Source organism: Mirounga angustirostris, unplaced genomic scaffold (genome assembly GCF_029215605.1).
Source record: "Mirounga angustirostris isolate CCGP_5_RB_7025 unplaced genomic scaffold, mMirAng1.0.hap1 SCAF_17, whole genome shotgun sequence".
In the NCBI taxonomy this organism is placed as follows: domain Eukaryota; kingdom Metazoa; phylum Chordata; class Mammalia; order Carnivora; family Phocidae; genus Mirounga; species Mirounga angustirostris.
Genome location: NW_026991725.1, coordinates 28,362,817 through 28,388,853, shown reverse-complemented (window position 1 = coordinate 28,388,853; position 26,037 = coordinate 28,362,817). Strand labels below are relative to the sequence as shown.

Sequence of the window (26,037 nt, the reverse complement as noted above, 5' to 3'; positions counted from 1 at the left end):
GGAGATTCTTTCCCCATGTTCTGAGATCTTGAGAGAAGAAATTCCAGACTCTTCAGGATCCTGAGCCTTGACTGAGTACCTGCTATGCACAAGGTGATGTGCTAGGTGCTAGAAAGGCAAAAGGAAATAAGATTTTATCTCTTTTCTCAAGTGGCTCATACTCTGTTTGGGGAGGCAAAACATAAGCACTGAGAAAGCAAAATCCCAACCCAACCCAACCGCCCTAGAGACAACATAAGGTTGATCAAGAGTGACAGCAAATGGGTGGCACCATCATTACGGGGTGGAGGCAAGAGGATCTCTGTCTTGGGGTGACATGGGATGACTGTGGGGGTGGTCCTTCTGCTCAGAGTCCATTGTCTAGTCATAAAGTGTTTGCTTTGACCTAATCTTTTAATACTCATTCATTTCACTCAACAAATACTCATTAAGTCTTTTTGTTGTTGTTCCAGGCACTGTGCTGGGAGGAGATGTGTGGTTTCTGCATTCAAGAAGCTTGCAGTTTAGAGGAAGACACGGACACTGAACCTATACTACCACAAATAGGTGCATATTTACAAGTTGTTATCAGGGCCAGTTAAAGTGTATATAACAAGGGGAATCAATTTAGCGAAAGAACCAAGGAAGGCCACTTTCAGGAAGTGATATTTAATTGAGTTCTACGGATGAGTAGGAGTTAGCCAGGCAAAGAGAAGAAGGGAGGGGGGCATTCTGGGAAAAACAAAACAAAACAAAACAAAACAACCCCAGCCTGTGCAAATGTCCTGAGGAGCAAGGGGCACACAGTTCAAGGATATAAGAGAAAGCCAGCTAAAGGAAGAGAGGTGAGGTGGTAAAGGAGAGGTGAGGTGGTAAAGGACCAGATCACATAGAAGCTTCTAGGTTGTTTATTTGCTTTTTTTCCAAGTATGAAGGAAGGATTGGCTGCAGCAAAATTCCCCGGGGGTACTTATTAAAAATGAATATTTGTGGGCCCCATCCCCACTGAAAAAGGTATTTGTAAGTACCCTAAAGTTGGGAAACCACTTTTCTGGTCCAGATACAGATTTCAATGACAAATTAGAAGGGTTTTAAGCCCTCCCCCTAATAGATTTGTGTTCTAAAAGGGTCACTCTGACTTTGGAAGGGCCTTGGGATGGAGGCAGGAATGGACCTGTCACAGAGGCAGCTAGTGATATCTCAGGCGAGGGATATCTGGTTTAGACCAAGGGGTGGGGCCGGAGTGGACTGATTCATGAGATACTCTGTAGGAAGAACCTTTATCATTCATTACAGAAACATTTATTTATGTTATTTACTTTTTCTGATTAAGTAATACATGACTGTTGCAAAATTTCAGATGTACAGAAAGATGAAAGCAAAAGGTAAATATTTTGGTATATATTCTTTTAGGCTTTTTAATGTACACACGTATTCAGACATTTGGATCTAATTTGTTGTTGTTTACAATAATGGAACAATTCTGTAATACCTGATTTTCAGAAAACAATGTATCATGAGCATCTTTCAGGTCAATACAGACATATATAATTTTTAGTGTCTGTATGGTATTCTGCTGAGTGGATGTACACTAGTTTCTTTGCCAATCCCCTACTGATGGCTATTTAGGTTGTTTGCAACTTTTCACATCATTATAAACAACCTCTTTCCGTCTATACTTATTTTTGAACACAATGCTTATTTCCCTAGAATAGTTTTTGTTAGTGAAATGACTGGGTCATTGACAAACTGTCTAGGTTTAACCACATATATTCATATTGGGTCCTCAGGGGAGGTGTAGAGGAGGAGGGCGTCAGTCAGGAACCGGAAATCTTCCTTTTGAAGGCCTTGAACTGTTACAGCCATACTCTGGCCTTCCCCAGTCTTTTCTTTCCCTGGCATGGATGCAGTGCGTGCGGTGGCATCTGGTGGGTTCGGGACCTGCCCCAGCCATCCGCCCCCAGCCCAGCCCCCTAGATGGGGCCTCCGCAGCCCTCCCAGTCCCTAGGAATCCATCCCCAGTTGCCCTCCCCCATCGCGGGAGGACGTGTTAGGGAGAAGCTCAGGCAGGCAACGATTGCACCATCCACGGTTTGAAAAGGAAGTCGAGGAAGCGCAGGGAGGCAAGTCGACTGTCCCAAAGGCCAGGGCCCAGCAGCCAGGCCGGGTCCGCTGCAGCGCTCCTTCCCTCACTCCTCGCTGGGCTCGGATCTCCTGTCTTCCACCCCCTCCCCAGCCCAACCCTTCGCTGGTTGCCGGCCCTTTAAGAAGTTGTCACGGTGGCGCTGCTGGCCCCGCCCGGCGGGGAGGGCCGAGAAGGAGGGGCGGAGTTGGTGGTGGCTGAAGCTGGGGGGGGGGGGGGGGGCGCTGGGTCTATTTTTAGCTCTGGGTCGGGTCACGTGACGGGAGTGACGTCTCCGAATGTTGTTGTTGGTGGCGGCGGCGAGCGGAGCCGGAGGAGCCGCCGCAAAGATGGAGGAGCCGTCGAGGAGGCGCTGCCGCTGCTGCCGCCGCCGCTGCTGCCGCCGCCGCCCGCGAAGCCGGAGCTCGAGCCGCAGGGGGTGAGCGCGCCGCACCACCCCAGATCCCATCTCCCCCGGGGCCCCGCGACGCGAGGCGGCGCCCCGTCCTGCTGCCGTCGCTGCCCGCGGGCTCCCCGCGCGCGCGCCGCGCTCCGCGCCCCCCTTCCTTCCTCCCGGCGCCCGGTGCCAGTCGGCGCCCCCCCGCCCCCCTCCCCGGGAGCATCGCCAGCCCGGGAGCCGGGCCTCGGGGTTATTGCGCGCGCCCCTCCACGCCCCTCCTGTGCAGGGGCACATTCCCTGCAGGTGAGGGAGGGGCCCACCTTCCGGCGACCCGCACCCTCAAATGGCCCGGAGACCGGGGGGGGGCTGCCTGATTTGCCCCCTCCCGGGCGGCGCATGTTGCGTTGCAGAGCGATTTGAGCCCTGCACCCGGATTCTGTGCAGACCCCTCTTCGCTGGACACTCCTTTCTTGGTAGTCCGAGGTGAGGGGCGCTGCCCACCCCGCAGCGCTTCCACCCAGACCTAAGAACACATCCTTGGTTTTGTGTCCTTGACTTCCGTGCGTGAGGAGGGGGCCTGCGGGCCCACCTTACTTCTCGCTCCCTTTATTCTCACCCCCTCCCCCGTGAGGCGTTACTGCGTTTGTTTCCACCCTCTTCTCCGGCTGACACCCCGGACGGAGCCAGGGAGAGATGAAATCTCTCCTCCTTCTCTGGGGTGGATACCCCCCATTTTTAATCCCGGGTCTGTATCTCATAAAGGCAGGGACGCGGCTTGTGCTTTTTAACTTGAGGGAGGCTGCTTCTCTACCCCACCCTTCTCTGGGGCCCCGGGGAAGATGAGCGCTGGCTGGGTGATAAGTAATTAATTTGGGAGTCTGGTTGTTGTGTGTGTGTGGGGGGAGAAGTGGGGAAGGTGGGGGTGCCCCATTTGGGGGAAGAGGTGACCACCTGATACCCCCACCGTTGATCTTCTGAAACGAGGTGTGTCCCCCAAGAGGAAGGATAGCAGCTGCAGTTACTTTTGAGGGGATGCTCACGAGACCCACCACTCTGACGGTGACCACTGTGCTTCTGGGACCTGGAATTCGTTTTGGTGATTGGAGGTGATGATGGTGATGATTGGGTTCACCTGGGAGGAGAGGAGGGTCCCAGATGGGAGGAACAAAAGGAGGCAGACGTTGGGAGATCCAGGAGTCTTGGCTAGAGGCACTCCTGACCAGACTGCCCTGCAGGGCTGGAGCTGGGGACAGGGTCTTGCCCTGGGCCCCTTCAGGTATCAGAGGCAGAGAGGGTCCTCAGTCGGAGTTCCAGACACCAGGGCCCCTGAGATGAGGGGGAATAAGTTGAGAGGCTGGGCTGGGCTGGGCTGGGCTGGGCTGGGCTGTGGATGGTGGGTGAGCCATGTTGGGGGCTGCCTGCCTCTTCATTCCGGTCTTCTCTCCTTCCTCTCCCTCTAAACACAAAGCTTGGGAGATCTTAGTTTGCCCCTGCCCCTTTTTTGAATCCTCTCTTTGCTCTGTCTCCCCTTGGAGTTAAATCTGGCCTCTGTTTTGACAGGGCAGGTAGGGGTCTTTCTGAGTTAGAGGGGTGGGCCCCCAGTATCCCCACTCTGTCCTGTATGCATGCCAGGGACCAGAGGGACAGAGACCAGGTGCACGTTTCTTGGGGGCAAGCATGGAGAACATGTTACCCCTGTGTCAGCCCCCTGTGCCAGCCTCCCTTTCCTCCCCAGTATGTCCTCCGGAGTAGCTGGGCCCAGTAATGGGGGTGGGGGGCAGCAGTATCACATGCCCCACCCACTCCAAGTAGCTGCAGAGACAAAGGTTTGCTTTCCCTTCCCTAGGGGTGGCATCTTAGCCGTGTGTTTAGAAATGGGGCCTGGGGATGGGGGGTGTAGTTTGTGTTTCTACAGAAGGGGGAGGGGGATCAGCTATAGGAGCTTGGGAGGGAGTGCAGTCGGTGCCGAAGTACCAGCTGCTCTTTAATAATTAATTCTTCCTACTCACATCCCTTTGAGGAGGGATGTCTGGAACACAGCATCAGGCTCAGCCAGCCTGCTAGAGGACGCACTCCTGTTGGGGGGGGAGAGACTGCGGGGGGGTGGGGGGCGGTTCTTGGCATTTTTGGATCACTGTCGCTTGCTCATGAATGAAAACCTGATGCAGCCCATGAGGGGGCCTATTGTAGTCGACTTGGGCTAATTAAACTTTCTCTGCCTTTCTTCTCCCCTACCCCACCTCACCCCAGCCCTGGCCCCAGCCCTATTTTGAATGGGGGACCCTGTCTGGTAGTGCTGGGGAAGGGGTATGGGTCTGCCTGAGGTTTTAGGGCAAACAGACCCGGTCTTCTGCCCTCTGCCTCCACCTCCTCCCTCCCTCCCCTCTCATCCCCCCCCCCCTTTTTTTTTCTAGAAATAGCAGCCTCCTCCATCTGGCTTGTGCAGATGCCTAGAGCTGCGTCTGAGCAGACAAACAGAAATGGGCCGATTGCAAAAATGAATTTGTCAGCCTGGTGCCTTTTTTCCTTTCCTGTTATCTCCCCCTTCCCTTAGTTTGGGGCCTGGACATCCAAGTGCCTCCTGGTTCTGATAATGCTGGGCTTCTGGTGGCCCACCCTGGGGGAGGCACAAGGTGGTGGGAGCTCTTGGAGGCCCGCCTGGCAAAGTGATCTGCCATGGTCCAGTCAGGAGGGGTCGAGATGAGAGGTCTTTTGTGCCTTGGGATGGGATGTGTGGGTTTGCAGCTCTCTGATGAGGTCTTTGCAACAGATCTCTGATTCTAGGCAAGCTCAGGTTCCCAGGGTTTGGTTCAGACCACTCCCCGGGCCATCTGTGACCTGAGGAGGGGACCTCAGGCTGCAGTGCTCAGGACTGGGGAGAAGGCTGCCTGGTGATGCCGGAGTCCAGGTTCCAGAGAGGCCCTCAAAGGGACACCTGACTCCCTAGGAATTCTGAGGGAGTTTTTGAGGGACAGATACCTGCAGGGCAGTACTGTGAACTTGTGGCCTTTGGGTCCTTACGTTGCTCCATGTCTCCCTTACTTGTCTGCCCTTCTCCTCCCACTCTCTGCCAGAGTTTTTATTACTCACGAATGGGGTGGGGGGGGTTTTGCCCTGCCTCCCCGGTCTAGCCATGAGCTTGTGGGGGGAGGTACACCCGGTTTCCGTCATTCCATGCCATCCTGGCTGGAGGTCTGACCACAAGAGCTGATGGGATGGGGACTGGGCTCGGGGGCCGGGGGGGGGGGGGTCTGCCTACTTATGACATCATGGAAGCCAGGCTGCTCACTGGTTTGGCATCTACATGTACTGTCATCCAGCATCGACACTGCTCTTGGCCCCTGACTGCCCACCGAGGCCCTGCTATAACTATAGGCAACAGTGGAATTGTTGCAACAGAGGAGGGACCAAATAACCAGGTTTTAACCATCCCCCTGTCCTTTTTCCCCTTCATGTCCCACCCCAGACAAGAATCTGTGCCTGTCCTGATCAGGCAGTGAACTCTGCTTTGTTTCCCGGAGAGGCCCCTGTTTACTCAGGAGGCTTGATAGATTGGCAGACACCCTCTGCAGGGGGACGGGGGCCCAGGGGTCCTGCTGCATCCTGCAGGGTGAAGAGGAATGTGGCCTGATTGAGTGCTGAGCCAAATGGAGTTCTGGGAGCCCCTCCCTTCCTCTTCTCTCCAAGGGGTGAAGATGATGGGGGCTCAGAGTTGATCTTAAGTTCCATTTTTGTACTATTGAGGCTCTGCCCCTTCTGAGTGCCCTGCTGTGGAGGCACCTTTCACTAAGGAGATGGGCTGGGCCACTCAGGCTGCTGGGCATCGTGGGAATTTCTGAACCTGTATTCCCCAGCCCACGGGAAAGGGTGTGAGCAGGACTGGGCGCCAGCCCTGGGTGGGCATGGGCTGAGCTGCCTGCCCACGCGCGCCCTGCCAGGGCACCAACAGCCCCACCTGCCACATTCCTGAGCCTGGCCTGAGCCCCGCACAGCCTCTTTTGTCCTTGCCCCACACCTGTGCCTGCCAGGAGCCGTTCAGCGCCTTCACTCTGCCTCCTTCTAACTCCCCGTCTGAGTGTACCTTTCTCCAGCTACAGAGGCCAAACCTTGTGTGTGAGGTCTTCCATGTGTGTGTGTGTGTGTGTGTGTGTGTATCTTCAGGTTCCTGTGTCCCAGCCATGCCTGACTCCCTGGCTACGGGCTCCAAATGGACCGCACTCCTGGGAATCCTTGATGAGAACACAAGGCTTACTGAGAATTAATCCTGCCAGGAGGTGGGGCTGTCCAGGGGGCAGAGCTGATTGCCCGTCCCTGGCTGGGGCAGCAGGGTCAGGGCTTACACATCTAGCTCCTTTCAGCCTCACTGGATCACTCCTGCCACCTCGCTTTCACTCGGTATTGGAGGGCCTGCCTTCATTTGGAAGAGAATGAATGAGGTCATGTCTGGGGTGGATCATGGGCCTTTTAGGGATGGGCCCAGGTGGGTGCCTGCGTAGCGTCTGAGGCTTGAAGACTAACCATGGGGCCGGAGGGAGGTGAGGAGCTGAAGGAGTGAGGACAGGTTGGCAAACTCACGGTCCTATAATACTGGGACATTCTCCGTTACTGTATTGGTCTGGGCAAACCTACTGTCGGGGCCTTTGTACAAACTGGGAAAAGGTATCCTTTATTCTGGGTGGTCTCAGCCTGGATGACCCCTGGCTTGGCAGGCAGAGCCCAGGCTGGTTTTCAGACCAACTTGCACAGGGCACAACCTGTCCAACAGACACAAAGCCCTGGGCTTGGGCCCTGGACCCCGGTCCGGCGAGTGCTGGATGTGGGGTGTGTCTCTGCCTTTCCAAATTCCTGGAAACAGCATGGGTTATGGGTAGAAGAGAGGCGGTTACCTTCTTCCCTGGACCCGTTGTTGAACGGGGGAGACCAAGACAGAAGCATATCATGGTTCCAGAGTTGGGTGGCCCAGGGCTTAGGGAGGAGGGAGAAAGTGACACTTGGCCTGAGAGTCCCTGCTCAGGCAGCTGGAGCCGGGATACCAGTTTCTCCCTTACCTTTTGCCAGGGACTCCAGCCCCGCATCTCCCCACTGCCACAGAGTTCAAATCTCTGTGCTTTTCTCTTTTCGTGGACACCCAGTCCCACGTCAGGCACCCATGTAGGTCTGTAAGGTCTCCCCACCTGGGAGTGGACACTGTCACCTGAAAAGGAGTTTGGGTGTGGCTCCTGTAGCCATTTCCCTTTCCTTGACTGCTGGCAGCCTGAGCAGTTAGAGAAGAAGCCAGGGTCTGGCCAGCACTGCTGCTTTCCTCTGCACCCCCCCCCCCCCGCCCCCGGAGCAGGTGTCCCTCCTTCTCTCCCCCAGGTGTAAACCAACAAGCCCCGAGGTCTCCCTCAGCTCTCTCAGATCCCTGAGCCGGGGGCCTCTAACCCTGCTCCGTCTCTCCCCAGGGATGCCGTTCTGAGTGCCTGACTGCCTCGCCCCGAAGGATGGCCTCTGATGGGCATTAGAGGCACAGCCGCCCCGGGCTCCTGTCCCGTCCGTCTGTCTGTTACCGTCTGTCTCTCTTGACATCACCGCAGCTCCACCCCCTCCCATCCCAGCCCCCAACGCCAGCTTCCTGTGGGCCCAGAGCCGGCATGAACTCTCCCACCGAGTCGGGTAAGAGCTGGGAGGCCAGAGAAGGGCACCCTGGGGTGGTTTTGGCTACAGTGGGCTGGGTGAGTTTCTAGGCCAGGCCAGCTGACCTTCGGGGTCTTGAGCTGTAAGGGAACGAGGGGGTCAGGAGTGGAGAAACATTTCGAGAAAAGGACCGAGGCAAACCTGAAGTTACTGACTGAGGGCTAGAGCTGGAAACTGATGGGCTCACGGTCCGGCCTGGCCCCGGGAGGACACGGGTCCGACTCTGTCCCCATGCCTGCCCTCTCAGTCTCAACTCGGGGGCCTGCAGTTCCAGTTCGGCCCGGCCCCGTTTGCCAAGACAGGCAGGCCTGAGAGGGGGTGTGTGTCCCTGAATGTGTCTGGGCCGGCCGGGGATGATGTTGAAGGGTTTCCTACAGTAGCTGAATGCAGCTTCCTTTTTGTGGTGGTTGCTTCTCTTCCTGGTGGAGAGTTTCTCTCCATTCCATGCTTTTTTCTTAGGGGATATTTGAAGGGCCTTTGGCCTCAGCTTTTGTTGGGATGTGTGGTACTGGGATGGGAGGGTGTGCTGACATGTTGCTAGGGGAATCTCGGCTCTCCTTTGAGTCTGGGTAGACTACCCCTTCTCTTCTTGGGCCCTGGACATGGTGGATTCCTAATCTGGGGACTTTGACTCTGCGATGTCCTATTCCCCTCTGCTCCTAGGGGGCTGCCTGGTGCTGCCGGAAATAGTCTATGGGTGGGAGTCCAGGCAGCTTTATGTCTGGGTGGGTCTGGGTGTATGCCTTTGAGGATGTGTCCAAGTGGCCTGAGCCGGACCCTCCGGAGTTTCCCAGGAGGGTCATGGGTCAGTGTGGTCAGAGTAGTAACTGCCTTCTCCCCCTGGCTGGCTCCTTCTGCACAGTCTTGGAGGGTCTGAGTCCATCTTGTTCAGCTTTAACCCCCCACGGCCCAGCCTAACCCCCATGTCTTCTTCTGTAGGGGTAGAGGGATATTTTCACTTCTTTTAGGGATAGGGGAACTAGGATTTAGAAAACCCATTTGCAGGATGGCAGTGGCATCGGGGCGGGGGCGCGGGCCATCCAGCCTGCCTCCCATTTCATTGCTTGTCCGCAGTTTGCCGGACCTGATGGTTTCTCGTGCGGGGACCCAATGCTGGCGCTCTGTGGCCGAGGTCCTGACTAGGGTCCTGGAGGTTCCAGGGAAGCTGGAAGCTGGTGGGATTGTTTGGCTTTGTGCTGTTTGTTTTGGTCAAGGTTGCGGCCCCTCCCCTTTGTCTCTCCAGCGTGGCGGACTCAGGGTGCGGGCTGCAGGCAGAGTGGAGTGCCAGCTACTGAGGGCTGGACCCTTAAGACCCTCCAGGTCAGCTTGGCCTGATGAGCCCCCTCCTGCAGGGTTTGCAGTCCCCCTTCAGAGCCTCCCGCCTCTGTCCTTGCCTTCCTTCAACCTGGAGGGGCTGCGGCGGGAGTTAGACGTGGAGGTGCTGGGGGGTGGGCTGTCAAGCTCTGACTTCCTGCTTCCTCTTCCGGGGCTGGGCTGGCCAAGGGAAGGGAGAGGTCTGGTGGGTGCTCCCCAGTCCCTGGCCCACCTCAGCCGGACACTGGCAGCGGTGCAATGGCCCCTTTCCTCTGAGCTACTATGCTGACCTGTCTAGGGGCCACCTGCAGTCACACCGAGCCTGGGTCAGACCGTGGGCCAAGGGACCAGAAACTGCCCAGAGGCACCTGATGATGGCTTGGGAAGGGCATTTCCCAGCTTTGGGATTTTATTCCCTTACAGTAAAAGGCTACAATAATCCATTTTGGCTAGATGAGGTCACTGGGTTGCCTTTCCAGATGCTGGTGGTCCAAGTTCCTCTTGCAGTCACTTCTGCCAGGGCTGGCGGGAGTGTGGTGGTAGCTGGAGGTGTCCACCGGCCGCGCAGGAGCCAGGCAGCCTGGGAGGGGCTGCAGAGCCAGGCCAGGAGGGGCCTCAGGAGTGGGGCTTACAGAGCTGGCCTCACCTCCTGGCTGGCTTTCCCGCTCCCCCCAGCAGGGGGAGATGCTGTCTTCCCGTGTTTGGGAAGGAGGGCGAGGAGGAGGGGGCCAGATACCAGTAACGGCATTTGTGGAGAGGCCTGGGAGCTGGGATCCTTGCTTGGGGGCATCCCCCGGCGGCTCTTCCCTTCCAGTTTTCCTGGGGCTCCAGGGCTGCCTCTCCTTGTGGAGGAAGAGCTGCTCTGGGCCAGGGAGATGGCCAGCTTCCCCACAGCTCTCCTTTTTGAGGGCATCTGGGCATCTCAGAGTGGCATCTGGGCTGGGGCTGCTGGTGCCCAGCACCTGGCACAAGCCTGGAAACCACATGCCTTTGGACTCCATAGAAGTAAAATGAAACTGTAGTCAGGCAGGTGGGTGTTCACTTTGCCGTGGATACCCTGAAGGGAGCCCCAGGAAGAGTGTGGGGCCCCGGGGCCAGGGAGAGAGGTGGGAGTGATGAGGATGGGCGGTCCCCAGGACCTGGGTGCCCTGGCCCCTGAGCACCTCGCACCCTCTCCTGAATCCCCGAGACTCGCTCCTCTTTCCTCAGGGCACGGAACAGCACTGTTCCCTGGCTCCCTCAAGTTCTCTCAGCGTGGGAGCTTTCCCATTTGGCAAGCCCTTGAGCATCCCCACCATGCCCAACCCTGAGCTCAGCCTGTGGGGAAACAGAAGAAAAATAGAAGATGGTCCATCCCTGCCCTCCTAGCATATGAGTTAGTAAGAGAGAAGGTCCTGGGTGAGGGGCGGCAGGCGGGGAGAGCAGTTTACTTCTGGGGCTCACCCCTCCTCCCCGGGGAGTGGGAGCTGATTGACTTACCTCTGGGCTGGGCTGAACGCCAGCATTTGACCTGATTTGCCTCTTTTGCAGTCTTGGGAGTACAGGCAGAGGCCATTGATGGGGCTACCTCTGCTTCCCTGAGGAGGCCACCCCCTGGTGTCTGGCTTCTCTTCAGGCCAAAGGGGGCTCGAGGAGTGAGGCTTTCTTTCTTTTTCTGGAACTGGTCATTTCTGCTCCCCTCAGTGGGAGGGAGGGACTGACAGAAGCTGCCTGCCTCCTGTTTGGGCTCGGCCTGGCCAGGCTGGAGGAACTGGCCTGGGACCTGGGACCTAGGCCTGCTCTGATCTCTGCCCTATCCTCTGTGCCATTGCCCAGGAGGAGGGCAAGAGTGAGGCCCGCCGTGGGAGCCAGTTTGGATGGCGACAGGGCCCCAGGAGGAGGCGGCCAGGTTCCTTAGCCCCAGCGTGGGAGGGGAGACAAGCTTCATGACCACACCTGCCTGCCCAGCACCTCCCAGCACGCTCCACACTTTCTCTCCTTCCCTTTCCCAGGAAGGAGGGAGGGAAGGCAGCTGCCCCCTCTGGGTGACCAGAGAAACTGGGGCATGGGTGTGGGGTGGAGCCAGGAACCTCGGTGTCCTGCCTCCCAGCCTCGGGCTCATGCTCTGCCTCTAAGCCCCCGGGGAAGGCAGGCAGCCAGCCCCGAGGAGGAGAAAGTGGGTCAGTGCGGGCGTGGGGCGGGGGGTCTGGGAAGTGGACTCCTGGCGTCCCTTCTCCACTTAGATGCCCTCTGGTGCACCTGTGCTCACTGTAGATTGGGATCTGCTCTGCCCTCCTCTTCCCCGCTTCATCAGTCGAAAGGGATCGAAGGCTCAGATGGGATAGTCAGAGGCAGGGTCCCCCCTGAGGGATGTGAAAGAGGCCAAAGTAGGTGTTCACGTTTTTCCGGGACTTGGTTTCAGATGAGAGGGTACAGGCAGCACCTCGCACAGAACCTGGCACATGGCGGCTCCCGGGCGGTGCTGATGGGCTCCAGCATGATGGGGCGCAAAGGGCAGGAGAAAACTGGAGGGCAGGCAGGCCTGATGTCTCTGGGGCCCCGGGGCAGCTGGCACCCCCTGCTCTACCCAGGGCGCTCCTGAGCCAGCCCTTGGATTTTTATTGTGCACAAAGAGACTTGCTTTTTACTGTTAGGTCAGGGCCTTTTCCCAACCTTTTGTGCCCAGGAAATGGGAGCCTGGAAGAGCTCAAGGAGCCAGCTTTGGGCTCTTCCCCTCCTCCAGATTTACAGGGTTAGGAGGCCTGAGGCCAGGCTCTGAGGAAGGGAACGAGGTCATTGTGGCCTGGAGGGGATGCTGCTTGCTCCCAGTGGAGTTCACGCACCCTCTGCTCGGTGGGTGCTCTGGAAGGTTTGTGGGATGACACATAGGAGAGATGGATGGCTTGGGACGGAGAAGACAAATGAACCACAAGGAGAGGGGCTATAAAGCAGGAAGGATTGAGGGTTAGACGTTGGGAAGACCTTGTTGTATCACTTGAATCTCAGAGGGAAAGAAGACACTTGTCCCCACTCCAGGTCTCGTCTTTAATTCCCCTGGAGGATTCTGGGAAGTGCATCGAGGATTGTCTGGCTGTCTGACACTTTGCTTCCCACTTCATGCTGTTCCTGGCAATCCTAACAGTGCTGGGAACTGCCCCGAGCCCCAGGCTCTGGCCACCTCTGGGTGCCCAATCTCCTGGGTGCTCCCTATCTTCCCTTAGCAAGGAGTTCTCTTTCCTTGGGTGTCTGGCTGCGCCAGGTTCTGGGGGCCCTGCTTTTGAGTCATTGTAACTGACGACTTCCTCTCCTCCAGAACAGGGCTCCCCTACCACACTCTCCTGTGCCTGGGGCAGGCAGAGAGAGCCAGGACAGGGCTAGCCAGCCCTGCTGGTTGCTCCCAGCGTGGGTGGGTGGAGTCCTGAGCTGGGAGGGGCTGCTGCCCCTGGCTTTCTGGGGCTGCCTTGAGTCTGCTGCCCATCACCCCTCTGGGGGGACCTTGGTCTTCTCTTTCCTTCCTCTTCAGAGAGTCTGGTTGGCCAGGATGAGGTTGGAGCAGGAGGTGGTGAATGAGGTCCCGAGGCCCACCCTGGGGTGTCTCCCAACTCCAAACCCCTGTGGGGAGCACTGCTCCATCACCATTTTTCTAGAGTCTACCCTGGCAGAGAAGCTGACGCTCCAGATCTTTGTTCAGATCCTGTTTCCCATCCCCCACCCCACCGTACATCTTATTGTATAGGATCAGCTGAATCTAAGATCAGCCCACGTCTGCCACCCCCCCCCCCCCGTCCCTGTGCTCCCCGACCTGAGGGCAGGAGGCCCCTTTGCCGTCCTCCCTGCCTGGCCGAAGCCGGCTGGGAAGATGGGCGCAGGAGCTATGGCTACCGTGTCCTTGGTTGGCCAGCTCCACCAGGGCTCCCGATAGGAGGGTGAGGTCATCCAGTCCAGGGAGAGGACAGGTGTCCCTGGCTCCATGCCTGGAGTTGGGGGCAAGGAGGGGCCAGGAGGGGACTCCAAAATAGCAACCGTGACATCAGGAAGGGGGAGGGGGACCCAGACCCAGGAATAACCAGGCTATTAAAAGGCTCCAGTGAGGTCAGGGGGCCAGGTGGGATCTCTGTACCAGTGGGAGGCACAACCTGAGGAGGAGGGACGAGCCAGCAGTGGGCAGGGTAGGCGGGCGTCCCCGGTCCTCGTGGTGCACTAGCCCGAGGTCCCATCAGGGCCCCAGGAGCATGGGCTGCTGTGCCAGGCCTGGAGCTGGGAGGGAAGGGCTGGCTCCTGGCAGCTTTGTGAGTCTTTATTGGAGGGGCTCCAGCCTCGTGTCTGTGTCTCCCGGGGTGCTGGGGGTCATCTTACCTGTTCATGGACACCCTGGGGTAGCTTCATGTGTTCCTTTGTGTAGGAGGCAGTGGGCTGTGGTGGTTAGCACTCAGACTGGAGCCTCAGACATCCCGGCCTTACCATTTAAGCAGCCGTATGACCTAGAGTGAGTGACTGCATCTCTCTGCCTCAGTTTCCCCACCTGCACCTATCTCCTGAGGTCATCGTGCAGAGTAAACGAGGTGACGTATGTGCTGCTGCTGGTGTCGCACCTGGCACGTTGCCAGGGAGGAGCTGCGTGTGCTCCCACAGTGGGCAGGTGCTCCCTGGTCCCCTTCCGTGGTTAGGGCCAAGGCCTGTCCGGGAAGACTCCCCTGGTCCCTGGAAGGAAGCTGAGCAGCCCCTGGAGGCGACACCCCGAGTGGGTAGGAGGGAGCTGCCATTGAGCTGCTGCTCAGGGGTCTCCCTTCTGGTTGAGGGGGTGGGGAGGCACCTTCCAGCTCTGAGGGAGGACGGAAGTTAAATCAACTTCCATCTGGCTGTTAGGAGGACTCCAGGGAAGATGTGAGGTTAGGCCAGGTGGCCCTGTCTGCCACCCTCTCCCAGACCCTTCTGGTTTCTTTACCTGCTCTGATGGCGAGAGGGAACGTAAGAGATGGAATCTGGCTTTTGGGTCTCCAGCCCCTCGCCTGCCAAGAATAGCACCAGAGCTTCTCCCAGACACATGGGTGCTCTGGCCTGTGCCCTTCCCCGGCCCAGCCTCTGGCCACCCGGCTCTGTGGCCTTGGCCCTGAGTGCGGGCCCTCCCCTGTTCCCATCCCCCTGCCTGGCGCTTCCTCCCCGGGGTGGAACGCGCCTCCCCCCCACCCCATGGGGCCTCCGCCAGGCCCGGGCTCCTGGCAGCCAGCCGGCGGCTCCCTGAGCATGCTCCACCTATTTATAGCCAGGGCCCTCCCCCAACTGCTATTTCAGTCTCCTGCCAGCTGCCGGCGGCTCACTCGGGAAGGAGGAGCAGGGAGCCAGGCCCAGAGCTGTCACCCAGGGCTGGGAGGGAACACAGAGAGCCCGCCTGCCTGCTGAGCTCCCCTTCCTGTCCCCTGAGCGCGCAGCCATATACCCCAGCTCCTGGGAGCTGGGGAAAGGCCAGCGGTCCGATGCCCCTCTAGAGGAGAGCTGGGCCTATAGCTCCGGGGCCTCCTGGCTCCTCCTGCTGCCAGGAGTGCCCAGGCCGGATGAGGCGCCTCCCCATAGCCCGGGTCCCAGCGGCAGTGGCCTAAGGGAGCCCCTGAGCAGCGAGGGCCCCGCCCGACCACCTTTCCTTTGGCTGACTCGCGCCTCCGGCGGCCCCCTCCCTGGCATGCTGCTGGTGCCCAAGGCTCAGGGGCTCGTGGAGATGCTGCAGACCATCTATGAGACGGAATCCTGTTTCTCAGCAGATGGGATGTCAGGCCGGGAACCATCCTTGGAAATCCTGCCTCGGACCCCTCTACACGGCATCCCTGTGGCAGGTAAGTGCCTCGGTGTCCCCGCTTGCCCTCTGCTCTCGGGCATCCTTGTCCCCGGGGCTGAGCATCTGGCTCCAAGCATCGCCCAGGTGGGGTCCTGCCCAGATCTTTGTGGAGGGCTTTGTTGAGAATATGGGCGGTCAGCGCTGCCATGCTCACTGAGGTGGGCTTCCCTGCTCTCCTTGGCCCGAACCTGCCTTCCCGCCATGCCCTGCAGCTGCACTCTGCTGCAGTCTTGAGTCTCTTTGGCCTCTGGCAGGGTCGGCATAAGCTGCTGGGGGCTGTGGATTACTGGAGGATCCTGGCCTAGTTGGCACTGTGGTCGGAGGGGAGGAAGTGGGTCAGTGACCTGCCTCCCAGTGGCCTGCTCCCCAGGTCTGGGCAGGGGACTAAGCCGTAGCTGTGTGTCTGCAAGAATAAAGGCTACCCCAGCTCCTTTCGGCTGGGTCCTTGGGGGCACATGGCTTCTGCAAGTCCCCGCTCAGGAGTTCCTGGAGGATCAGATGCAATGAGGTTGTGGTAGGGGTAGGTGGAGGCCGGCAGCTGGGATGCCGGGGGTCCTGGCTCCCGTAGCTCCCCCATCTCTCTTTCCCTGAAGCCTTGGTTTCATCCCATCTCATGATGCTGAAGGAATGTTACTCCGCTTCATTTGGGCTTGAGGACCCCCTAGTCCTGCCCCCTTCTCGGCAGGGACATTTTTGGCTCTTGGCTGGGGGTGGGGTCCCCCAGAGCTGGGCCCCGCCCTCCCTCCCTCCCAGGAACCTGTTGGCAGCATCAGGCCTTTCTGGCACAGGCTTCCCACCGGGCCGGCACCACAAGATGCTTCTTCGCGGGAGGGGCCTGCTGGAGCCATGCCCGCTTGGCCCCTCCTGGCAGTGGCTGGGTGCTTGGGTGTGGGTGTCTGTGTGCCTATGTATTGGGAGTCTTTGCCTCTGGATACGTGGGTGTGGGTCCCAAGCTTTGGATTGGAAGGGGGGAGCTGTGTGCCTACGCAGGTACCTGTGATTTGGCTCTAAGCTGTCCAGGGATAAGGTTTCAGTGGACTAAGATATATCAGAGGATGAACGTTTTGGGACATTTTGGAAAGTCCTTGGAATAAGGTCTGCCGTCTGCCTGGGCAATGATGCCAACAGAGTCTCCTAGGGTAGGGGCATAACCCTAGGAGCCAGCCCTGCAGGCCTGCCCATACAGGCCCCTGGGATGGGGGCCTAACCTTGGGGGCTGGCCGTGCAGGGGACTGACCCCGTCCCCTGGGAGGAAGTGTAACCCAGAGGACCGCTCTAGCCCTGGTCTGGTGGAGCTGGTGGCTCTGTGAGGACCCTGCCTGCTGACCCTTGCCCCGAAGCCTCTGAGAGTCAGGCTGGTCCCCTGGAGGGCAAAGGACTGACTGTGGAGCATTGCTTGCAGGCCGCTCTCCCCCATCAGGCAGATGCCACATCGGTCCACCCATCCTGCCCTTTCCCCCCTGCTGTCCCTTGCCTCCAGGCAGCGGCTGGCAGTTGGCCTGAAGTTGCCTCCTCAGCATGTTCTCTTACCTTCTTTCAAGTTAGACCCCAGAACCCTTGCAGGCTGGAACCCTGCTGTTCTCATCCCTTCCCTAAGGCTCCCTGTCCCTGCACAGGCCTCCCCCGTGCCAGCCCCTCTCTCCAGATCCCCGTGCCCCCCCCCGACCTCCCCTGTGCCAGCCCCTCTCTCCAGATCCCCGTGCCCCCCCCCCCCCCACCAGCCTTCTGATCGGTGGTGTGGTCCATGCTGGCAGGAGGGAGGTGTGAGTCACCTCAGCGGCTCGGGGAGAGGGCTAAGAATGTTCCCCCTGCGCAGCTCTGATGCTGAGTCTGTGACGCGACCGGGGACAGATATAGGCCTGGAGCTCGGCTGCCTTGTTTTTTTTTTTTTTTTTTGGACTCTGGAATGTAAATAGATGTTTCAAATAGAAACGCTTTAACCTTTGGGTTAAAAAAAAATCCACCCCGGATAAACACGGCCATGAGGGCCCAGGCAGCCTGGTGTTCCCCCCCACCCCCCCTCCCGCCTCCTCTCCCCATCTCTTGATCAGTTTCCAGACAGGATGCAGAAGCCTGTGGCTAAAAAAGCAGGTGTCCAGGGATGCTTCTTGGGCAGCAGTGTGTGTCGCCAGGCCTCCCCAGCCCGAGGGGTTGGGGAACGGGGCTTTCTGGGATGGCTGTCTACCCTGCACTCTGCCTCTCCGCCAGCAAGTCTTTGGAACCCTATTTTAGGGCCATCCTTTGCTCCCTGGGCTGTCTGGTGCATGGCCATTCTGCAGCACAGTGCCTGGCGCATGGATGAATGAAGGTTGCTTTGAAGGGGCTGGTGTCCAGGGCTGAGGTCAGGATTCCTGGGTTCTATTCTGGGGCTTGGGCGTCTGGGTCAACAGACAGATATGGTGAGTTGCCCCAGTGGGTGAGCCAGAGCCTTGGCAGGGGGAGCCCATGGGGGCTGCAGGGCAGTCTGTGCTGTCCCTGCTTGATGAGGGGAACCAGTCACCGCTTCTCATGGGGCCATAGGGGTCTTCCTTGATGGATGGGGTCTCTGCTTGGCTTCTCCACAACAGCCCAGCACAAAGTGGGCACCCGCCCATCCTTCAGGCCTTGTTGTAGCTTGGGGAGCCTCGGAGCCCAAGCTCCTGTGTGGGATTCCCGAGGACACAGCGCTGGGGGATCCCCTCTTTCCCTTCTGTGGGCCCTGGATTCCCCTGTGGCCCGGACTGGGCAGCGCTGATGCTTGGGCATTGTGCAGGATCTTATGAGCAGACATGGAGGAGGAGTCTCCTTCCCCCAGTGAGGGAGGGTGTGAATCCTGCTTGTGCCAGGAAGGGATGCTGTGGATGCTGGGAAGTGCCATGGGGTTTGGGTTTGGTATTGGGGTTTCCCCTGGATATTCTCATTCATGTTCTTCAGACCATTCCAAGCTTGGCCAGGCATTTGGGTGTGTAGGTGTAGGGGTAAGGTGGGAAGGGCGAGGCACTAAAAATGTCCTCAGTGACGAGGGTATCGGGCTTTCCTTACCTTGTCTCTTGTAGGAAGGTATTATTAGCCATGCTTTACAATTGAGAAGGATCAGAGAGGTTAAGGAACTTGCCCAAGGTCACAGGGTAGGTGACAGCTGTGATTCGGATTCAGGTCTGTGTGTTGGGCTGCTGCTAACCCACAACAGCATGCCTTTGTGCACGTTTTTTAGAGGTGGCCCTTCTTCCGGGTGGATACATCTTCATGCCAGAGCACGTGGCGCAGCCCTTGGAGCGTGGGCTCAATTTTAGCCCCAACTTGCCCCTTTGGTTGGGTGCTCTTGTGTAGTATACAGTCTGCACGACTTGTCTCTGCACCTCCGGAGTGTGGGCTCCTCAAGAATAGAGACCAGTCTGGCTTTGGGGGGAGGAGGCTCCTGAGCTCTCTCGTTTTCTGTGAATAGCGGGGACCCCTTGGTCAGCTCTCTCCCTCCCTGCAGGGAAATCAGGGGAGAAGGGGGCTCAGGCAACGAAGTTGAACACTCCATCCCATTCAGACCGCCTCCCCTGCCCCCCATCCCCTCCTCCTCCATCCCCTCTTCTTGGTTTTGAGACCCTCAGCTGTCCCTTCCCTGCTGCACAGCTGCCAGACAGGAAATCAGATTAACTGTGTCCACACGCACACAGCTGTAACAGCTGTCAGGCTGGCGACAGAAATGAGTGCAGCCAGCCCGGGGACACAATGAGAAAGAAAGTTCTCAAACTTTCGGTTGTATCAGAATTGTTTTTTTTAAAGATTATTTATTTATTTATTTATTTATTTATTTAAGATTTTATTTATTTATTTGAGAGAGAGCAAGCACATGAGAGCGGGGAGGGCCAGAGGGAGAAGTAGACTCCCTGCCGAGCAGGGAGCCCGATGCGGGACTCGATCCAGGGACTCCGGGATCATGACCTGAGCCGAAGGCAGTCGCTTAACCAACTGAGCCACCCAGGCGCCCTATTTATTTATTTGACACAGAGAGAGGACAAGTAGGCAGAGCAGCGGGCAGAGGGAGAGGGAGAAGCAGGCTTCCCGCTGAGCGGGGAGCCCGATGTGGGGTTTGATCCCAGGACCCTGGGATCATGACCTGAGCTGAAGGCAGACGCTTAACCGACTGAGCCACCCAGGCGCCCCTGTATCAGAATTGTTAAGGGAACATATATTAAAGTGCAGAGCGCCAAGCCTTGGCCCCCGTGAAGGGTTCGGATTCTATAGGGCAGCCCAGGAACCAGCATTTTTGACACGTGGCCGGTGACTCTGATGTGAGTAGACTCAGACTGTGCTTAGAATAAGGGCTGTGTGGACAAAAGTTGTGTGGACGGGGTCGGGGCCTCGCAGCCTGCCAGTGGACATCACCAGCAGCCCTGGAAGGCCGGGGCGGGCTCTGGGGCTCCTCGGAGCAGGGTGGGCTGTGGAGGGAGGAAGGCTGTCGCCCCAGTCAGAGGCAAACCCAGCCCCCAGCAGCCTGGCAGTCTGCAGAGGGAGGATGTCTTGAGACGCTGGGCAGCAGGTGTCTAAACCCCAGCTGGGGTGGGGGATTATGGCAAGCGGCCAGGTGGGCAGGTGGGCAGGGCGCCCTGCTGGATGCTCAGGGCTGGGTTGCACTGCCCTGGGGCCCCTGCTGTCCACCCCAGGTGTGGAGCGACCAGTTCCAGCAACAGCTGCAGCCTTTGAACGAGCAGTATGCCTTTTAGCTGCCTCTAACTTGGTGCCCCAGTGTTTCCTGGAAATGGCTGGGCTGGGAGAAATGAGTCTGTTTCTCCTCCAGATAGCAGCCTATCAGTGAGTAAATCTCTCTTCATCAGCGAGACTCTTCGTGCCTTCCACCAGGCCTCTGCACTCCTTAGGCTTAAGGTCCTTCAGAGGCATGGTCTTCTTCAAGGTTTCTGGGGGTTCTAACAACCCAGCCCCCTTCTCCCCGGTGCTCGTGGGCTCTGGTGTGCTGGGGGCCAACTGGATGCCCTGTCTTGATCCCTGCATCCTTAATGCAGAGTTTGGTTCCTCACTCCATCATGCAGGAGCAGCCTTCATGGTTTCTCCTCGTGTTTTTTTTTTTTTTTTTTTTTTTTTTTAGTGGGAGGCTGATAGAGTCAGAAGACCCTGAGTAAGGCCTAGCTCCTCTGCCTCCTTTCCAGATGACGTGGGGCAGGTGTCTTTCCTCTGTGGCATGATGAGCTTGGGACATTGAGTTGCTGATCTGCAGGCCCTTCCTGCACTGACATTCCAAGAGCCCCTGGCGTCAATTGCACATTGCTTCTGCCTTTCAAGAAGAGGGGCCCGGGAAGATGTGGGATGGTACTGGGGAGAGAGCTGGCACAGTGAGGTTGGAGCCCAGAGAAGACTTTCTGACTGCTTGGGGCCCCGAGAGCAAGAGTGAAACTTGTGCGCATCTGTGCTAAGTAATGCTCCTGAGGGGCCGGAGGGTTGCCACGGCTGTGGGCTGTGCCGCAGGGGACAGAGCAGCTGTTCTGGGGGGTAGTGAGGCAGGAGAGACAGCCTGGATGTGCTGTGGTTGGGCGGAGGCTGTTTGCCGAGATTCCTTCCCGAGTGCCGGGCTCTAGCTGCCGGCCACTCCAGTGTGTGTTGCGTGGGGCCCACGGGCCGGGCTCTGATCAGGACAGGACCGCAGAGCGACCTTGGAGCAGTCTGAAACCAGAGAGCTAAGGCCTCCCTCTGGCAGAGGTCTGAGCTTGGAGTAGTTTTATGTAAATTTTTTTTTTTTTAAAGATTTTATTTATTTGAGAGAGAGAGAGCATACGTGTGGGGGGGAGGGGCAGAGGGAGAGGGAAAGGGTCAAGCAGACTCCCTGCTGAGCCGGGAGCCTGACGTGGGTGCTCCATCCCAGGACCCGGAGATCACGACCCGAGCCACAGGCAGACGCCCCACCGACTAAGCCCCTCAGGCGCCCCGAGTTCTAAGTATTTTATTTCACGCTCTTTAGAAGCATTCTGAGAAGTGGTCCAGAGTCTTCATTAGACTGCCAGAGGGGTCCGGGACACGCACAAATCTCAGGAGCCATTAGTAATAGCCCTGACTAGCCACTCCTGAGATCTTCCTGGGCCCAGGGCCGAGCTCCCCTGCGAGCCCTCTCCTGAGCCTCAAAGCTCTGGGAGGAAGTTACTAGTCTTACTCCCATTTCCCAGATGCCCGCGCGGAGCACACGCAGGTGCTTGGTGCCTTTGCGCTAGGAAGTGGTGCAGCCTGACTTGAACCCTGGCATCCTCTTACTCCAGAGCCGTGGCTCTTAACCATTATGTGATGTGTGTTCGCTTGCATTACACGAGCCGTGAAAATTGCTAGGTGAGAGTCCTCCCCAGCTTGCACATGGGGAAATACTGTCTGAATTGTGGTAGAACCTGTTGAGCCTAAATCGGCCTCACTAGTCACGTAAGAGCCCAGAAATAGATCATGGGAAACCGTCCTTGGTGGGGAGGGGTCATCGGCGTCACAGGGAGGAGTGTGAAATGCTGTTCCCTGCCTCCTTCCAAAATCCCTCAAGGCCAAGAAAGGGACAAGCTCCTTTTCCCATTCTCCAGAGGGACAGAACGAGGTCATTAGACATTTAAGGAAGCTGCTGACCACTCAGTCTGCTGAGGGAGCTCCTTGGGGCTCGGGTGCTGGTGGAGGGCGCTGCCCTCTCGGGTGGGCTGCCAGCACGTTGTTCTCCGGAGGGGCCAGTTATCCAGGTTGGCCGGTGTGGAGGGCCTGAGTACCCTGCGGTGGAGCCAGGCTACTTAGCTTAGTGTTCAGAGGGTGTGAGTCCCTGCTGATTAGCTGGTGGAATCTTCTGCATAGCGGCCTAAGAAGTTTGGTTTCCACGTCTGTGCAGAGAGCGGGCTGAGACAGGTGATCTCAAAGGCCTTTTTCACCCTCTCCCCTCTTTCAATAAAGTAGTTCCTTCGACCCAGGGCTTATCTGCAGAGGCCTTATTTTTTTGTCCTGTGTAGATGTTCCAAACAGCTCAGTGCACCCGTATCTCAATCTCTGCCTACCCTGGATCCCTTCCTTCCCCCCTAGCCTTCTGTGGCTGGTGGCTCCTGGGAGTGGGGTCTTTGAAGAGCCGAGCCTTAAGTTTTTTAGGTCTGTTGGGCAGGTCTACATACTGTGCTGGCCCCTTCCATCTCGGGCTTCTCCGAGGGCAGGGGGAAGAAAGGTACTGTTTCCCTGCTGCCAGGGTTTGGGGCATGGGGATTCTGGAACCGGTGATTTCTCCACTCGGGGGCTCTGAGCCGGAGCATGGCTTACAGTATGTTCAGAGCAGGGGGAAGGCTTGGCCTTGCCCTCGGGCAGCCAGATTTGTTTTTTATTTTGAATCCTTGTTCCTAAAGGTGCTGCTAAAACCTGCTCCTCACGTCCCGGAACTCCTGCTTGGGGGCAGCAGCCCTTTGTCTGGACACTCCTTCTAGTCTAAGGCTGTGCTGGTGGCTCTCCCAGAGGTTGTCCCGTCAGCACCTGCCTTGTCTCCGCCTGAGGAGCTGGGCTATCTATCCCTGGTCATGCTGCCGGAAGAATCCGTGGTGGGAGCCCCCACTGGGCTGATGGGGTTCACGGAGAGGTGGGCGGCCCAAGCATTCTCACTGAGGTTTTGGCACTGCCCAGGTGGGCCCACGAGGCTGGGCAGGGCGGCCCCTCGTGAGCCAGAGCCTGGTGTGCATGAGGCCACTCCAGAAATACACAGCCCTGCCCACTCAACTACCTCGGCTGGGGCTTCTCCACGGAGGCAGTGTGAGTCAGTCTTGCAGAAGGCCAGAGGACAGGATGATATTGCCGCCTTTTCCTAAGGCCACCACTCCTAGGAGGGGCAGAGTCCCGCAGGAGTAGAGTCTGGAGCAGAGTAGACCTGGACCCTTGCATCCTCCCTCTCTAGGTGATGACTGTGTTGGCCATCTGACTTCCTCTCTATTCTCTACAGCTCTCTGTCAGAGGGAGGCATGGGGGTGGGGGGAGGACGCAGGGCCTTGCCCTCCTCTTCTGGCCTTTCAGGGGGCTCTTTGCTAGCTGGAGTTCTCAGCCTTTTCTCTTAGGGAGTGGTGCCCCTTAGCCTACTCTCTTCCTTTTTCAGAGGTCCTCCCACTTTCTTGGTCCACCAGGAGGCGGTCAAGAGCCTCCTCCTATCTTGACACACCCATTTCTCCTTCCAGGTGCTTGGTTCTAATGGTGGCCCCTGCCACCTGCCCTGCTCGCGCCAAGCTGGCAGAGGGCACAGATCCTCTGGGGGCTGCGAGGCCGCCAGGTTGTAGGTTTTGTGTCCAGCGGCCTTCATTCAGGAGGCTCTGTGCTTCCCCCACACCCTCTCCCTGACTCCAGCTGCTCAGCCGGCACCCCTTCCATCTTAGAGGCAGGCAGCTTGTGACCTGGCAGCCCCCGGGCTGCTGCATTCTGTCCAGGCCCCCATAGAGCCTGTGGGTTACTATTCTCTCGTCGGCTGTGCTTCCCGCTTGCATGGGAATGAGGCTGGGGTGGCGGAGCCCACGGGCCGTCCTGCCACCCGCATAGCAATGGGGCTGTGGCTCCCGCTGCCACCGGGGCCTAGCTTCTCTGCCATGGCGGCAGCTGTGTGGGAGCCGCGGGGGGGTGGGGGACAGCCCCCGAGCCCGAGCCCGTGCCCTCTCTGCAGGGCTCCTGCAAGGGAAGCCAGCAGTGCCGGCGGCAGTGGCATCCCGAGCAGGGTTATCTGCTGGGAGCCAGGAGCGCTTGGACCCCTGCCCTTCCCTGGGCGGGCAGGCTGGCAGGCATCCGGCTTCTGCAGCCCCGGCATTGCTGGGAGCAGCAGGTTGAAGCCTGGCCTGCTCTTGGCTGAGCGCGCTGAGTGCCATGGGCCAAGCCAGCCCTGCCGAGGAATAGATAACTCTCCAGCCAGCCTGGGACTTTGCTGAGCATTTCCAGGGCTGGGGAGACCTGAGGCTGGCTGCTGGCTCCTTGCTGTCACCCTGCTTTGCACCCTGGATGGGGTCAGCCATCTCCAGAAAAGCCCCTTTGCAGGCCCTTTCCAAGGGCCCTTCCTCCTGGTGCCAGGGGAGGACGTGGGCTGGGAGGGAAAGTGAGTGATGTGTGTGTGTGTCTGTGTATGTAGCCCCACCCTCCTGGCCACATCTGGCCACTCCTGCAGATGTGGCTCTGGCCTCGTGGCCACAGAGTCGTCAGTGTGGCTGGCGGGCAAACCACAGAGGAATGTGCCTAGCAGTGCTGGGTGGAGAAGGGGCTGGTGGGGACCAAGCTATTCTGCTCAGGCTTTACCCCCCCCTTCCCACCCCCAGTGGGTCCCAGAGGCTGTATTCTGGCAGGAGGGTCATAGCCGGGCCTTAGCCTTCAGCAGGCCTGGCCCCTGCCTGGGTGACACTCATTCAGTGTGGGTCCCCTGGAGAGATCCAGGCCCACTGACTGCACAAGGTGTAGAAGTCTCTCTTAGCTCAGTCCTCCGTCCCCTCCCAGCTCCCTGTCTGCTCCCAGTGAGGGTCCATGACGGGGGCCTGGGCAGAGAGCTCTGTTCACCAGGGCAGGAGACACTGGTCGCCACCAGGATGTTGGGGTCCTTCCTTCTCCAGGCCCAGGCTTGAGTGGGCTGCCTTGCCACGGGAAGGTCTTCCCAGCTCCCTGTGGCCTCCCTGGGCTGGAGTGAGAAAAGTGAGGGCTTTCTTTGGAGAAAGAAATGGAGAAGAAACAAGGTGGGTTGGCCCTGCCTCTCTCACTTCCTCCTTTCCAGGCCTTGGGTAGCTTGCCTTCTTCCCCTTCCTGCTGGAGTAGGGAGGCTCTGTGGAGTGTGGGCTGGGCTTGGGGCTCCCTGCTGGTGTGCTGTTGGCCCAGTTGCCCTGGCAACCACAGGGCAGTGGTGGGGAGTGACATTCAGGGACCAGAGGACAGTGGACAGGGATCAAGAGGTCGAGACCCATGCTTCCCATGAGCCCCTGGGAACATTTGCCTTTCCCTGGGGCCCCTGAGCCCATTGTCCACATGGGGGCCTGGACCCAAGGTCTTGGGACCCAGCAGGCCCCTCCAACCCCTTTTCCCTTCCCAGCTGGTTTTCCCTGAGACTGGAGTTCTGAGATCTCTGCCTGAGCTCCAGCCTCCGCCCCCCCCCCCCATGCGCTACCCTTCTTCCTGTCTGATTCCCTTTCCTTTCCTGTCCCCTCCTCCCACCTCCTCCCTGCGCCCGCCCGCCCATTCTCTCGTTCCCCCTCCCCCCAGGCACAGCTGCTGTTTGGCTCACTCTATATATAGCGGCATTTTCAGGGTAATTACAATAAAACTGTTGAAAGGAGATAATCCAGCAAAGGAAGCAGAGTCTGACTCCCAGCCCCCTCCTGTCCCTGGTTTGGTGCAACCCTGCACCCCTTTCCCTGAGGCCTGCTGCTCCGACCCCGCCCCCCACCCCCATTCTCACAGCCTCGCCTTTGGGCCCCATCTGCCCCAGCTGGGTGTGGGGCAGAGAGAAGGGGAGAGGTGAGGGTAGGGGTGTCCAGAGGGTCCCCACAGGTCTCTCCTGGGGGTTTATTAAGGGCCCTGGCTGCCAGCCCCCTCAGTTCTAGAACCAGCCTCTGCTTCAGTTTCTCTTCTAGGATAGGCTTCTGGGCAGGGAATGTGTGATGTTGAGAGGTGGGGAGGAGGCATGGGAAGGACAGTGGTTAGAAGCCTAGAGTTTGGATTCACATTCGGTTCCTTGATCCCCTGGCTGTCTGTCTATGGCCATGTACTTGAACTTTTCTGAAGCTCAGTTTCCTTGTCAGGAAAGTAATT

The 26,037-nt window shown here is 58.4% G+C and overlaps 1 protein-coding gene across 16 annotated transcripts in view; it reads left to right on the top strand.

Moving 5' to 3' along the window:
* The first annotated feature begins 2,382 nt into the window (after nt 1-2,382).
* Nucleotides 2,383-26,037, top strand: part of HDAC5 (histone deacetylase 5) — a 36,438-nt gene continuing 12,783 nt past the window's right edge. For 4 of the 16 annotated variants that reach the window (XR_010408432.1, XR_010408431.1, XR_010408435.1 and 1 more), the window contains exon 1: nt 14,764-15,298. Coding sequence is in view for 8 of the 16 variants with exons in the window: in XM_064582412.1 (XP_064438482.1) it covers nt 15,148-15,298 (151 nt within the window). In the remaining 8 variants the exon portion in view is untranslated. Of the gene's footprint in view, nt 2,541-7,945; nt 8,157-13,872; nt 14,033-14,761; nt 15,299-24,848; nt 24,969-26,037 lie in introns of those variants that run through there. The other 12 variants (XR_010408436.1, XR_010408438.1, XR_010408437.1 and 9 more) reach the window with 8 other exon arrangements.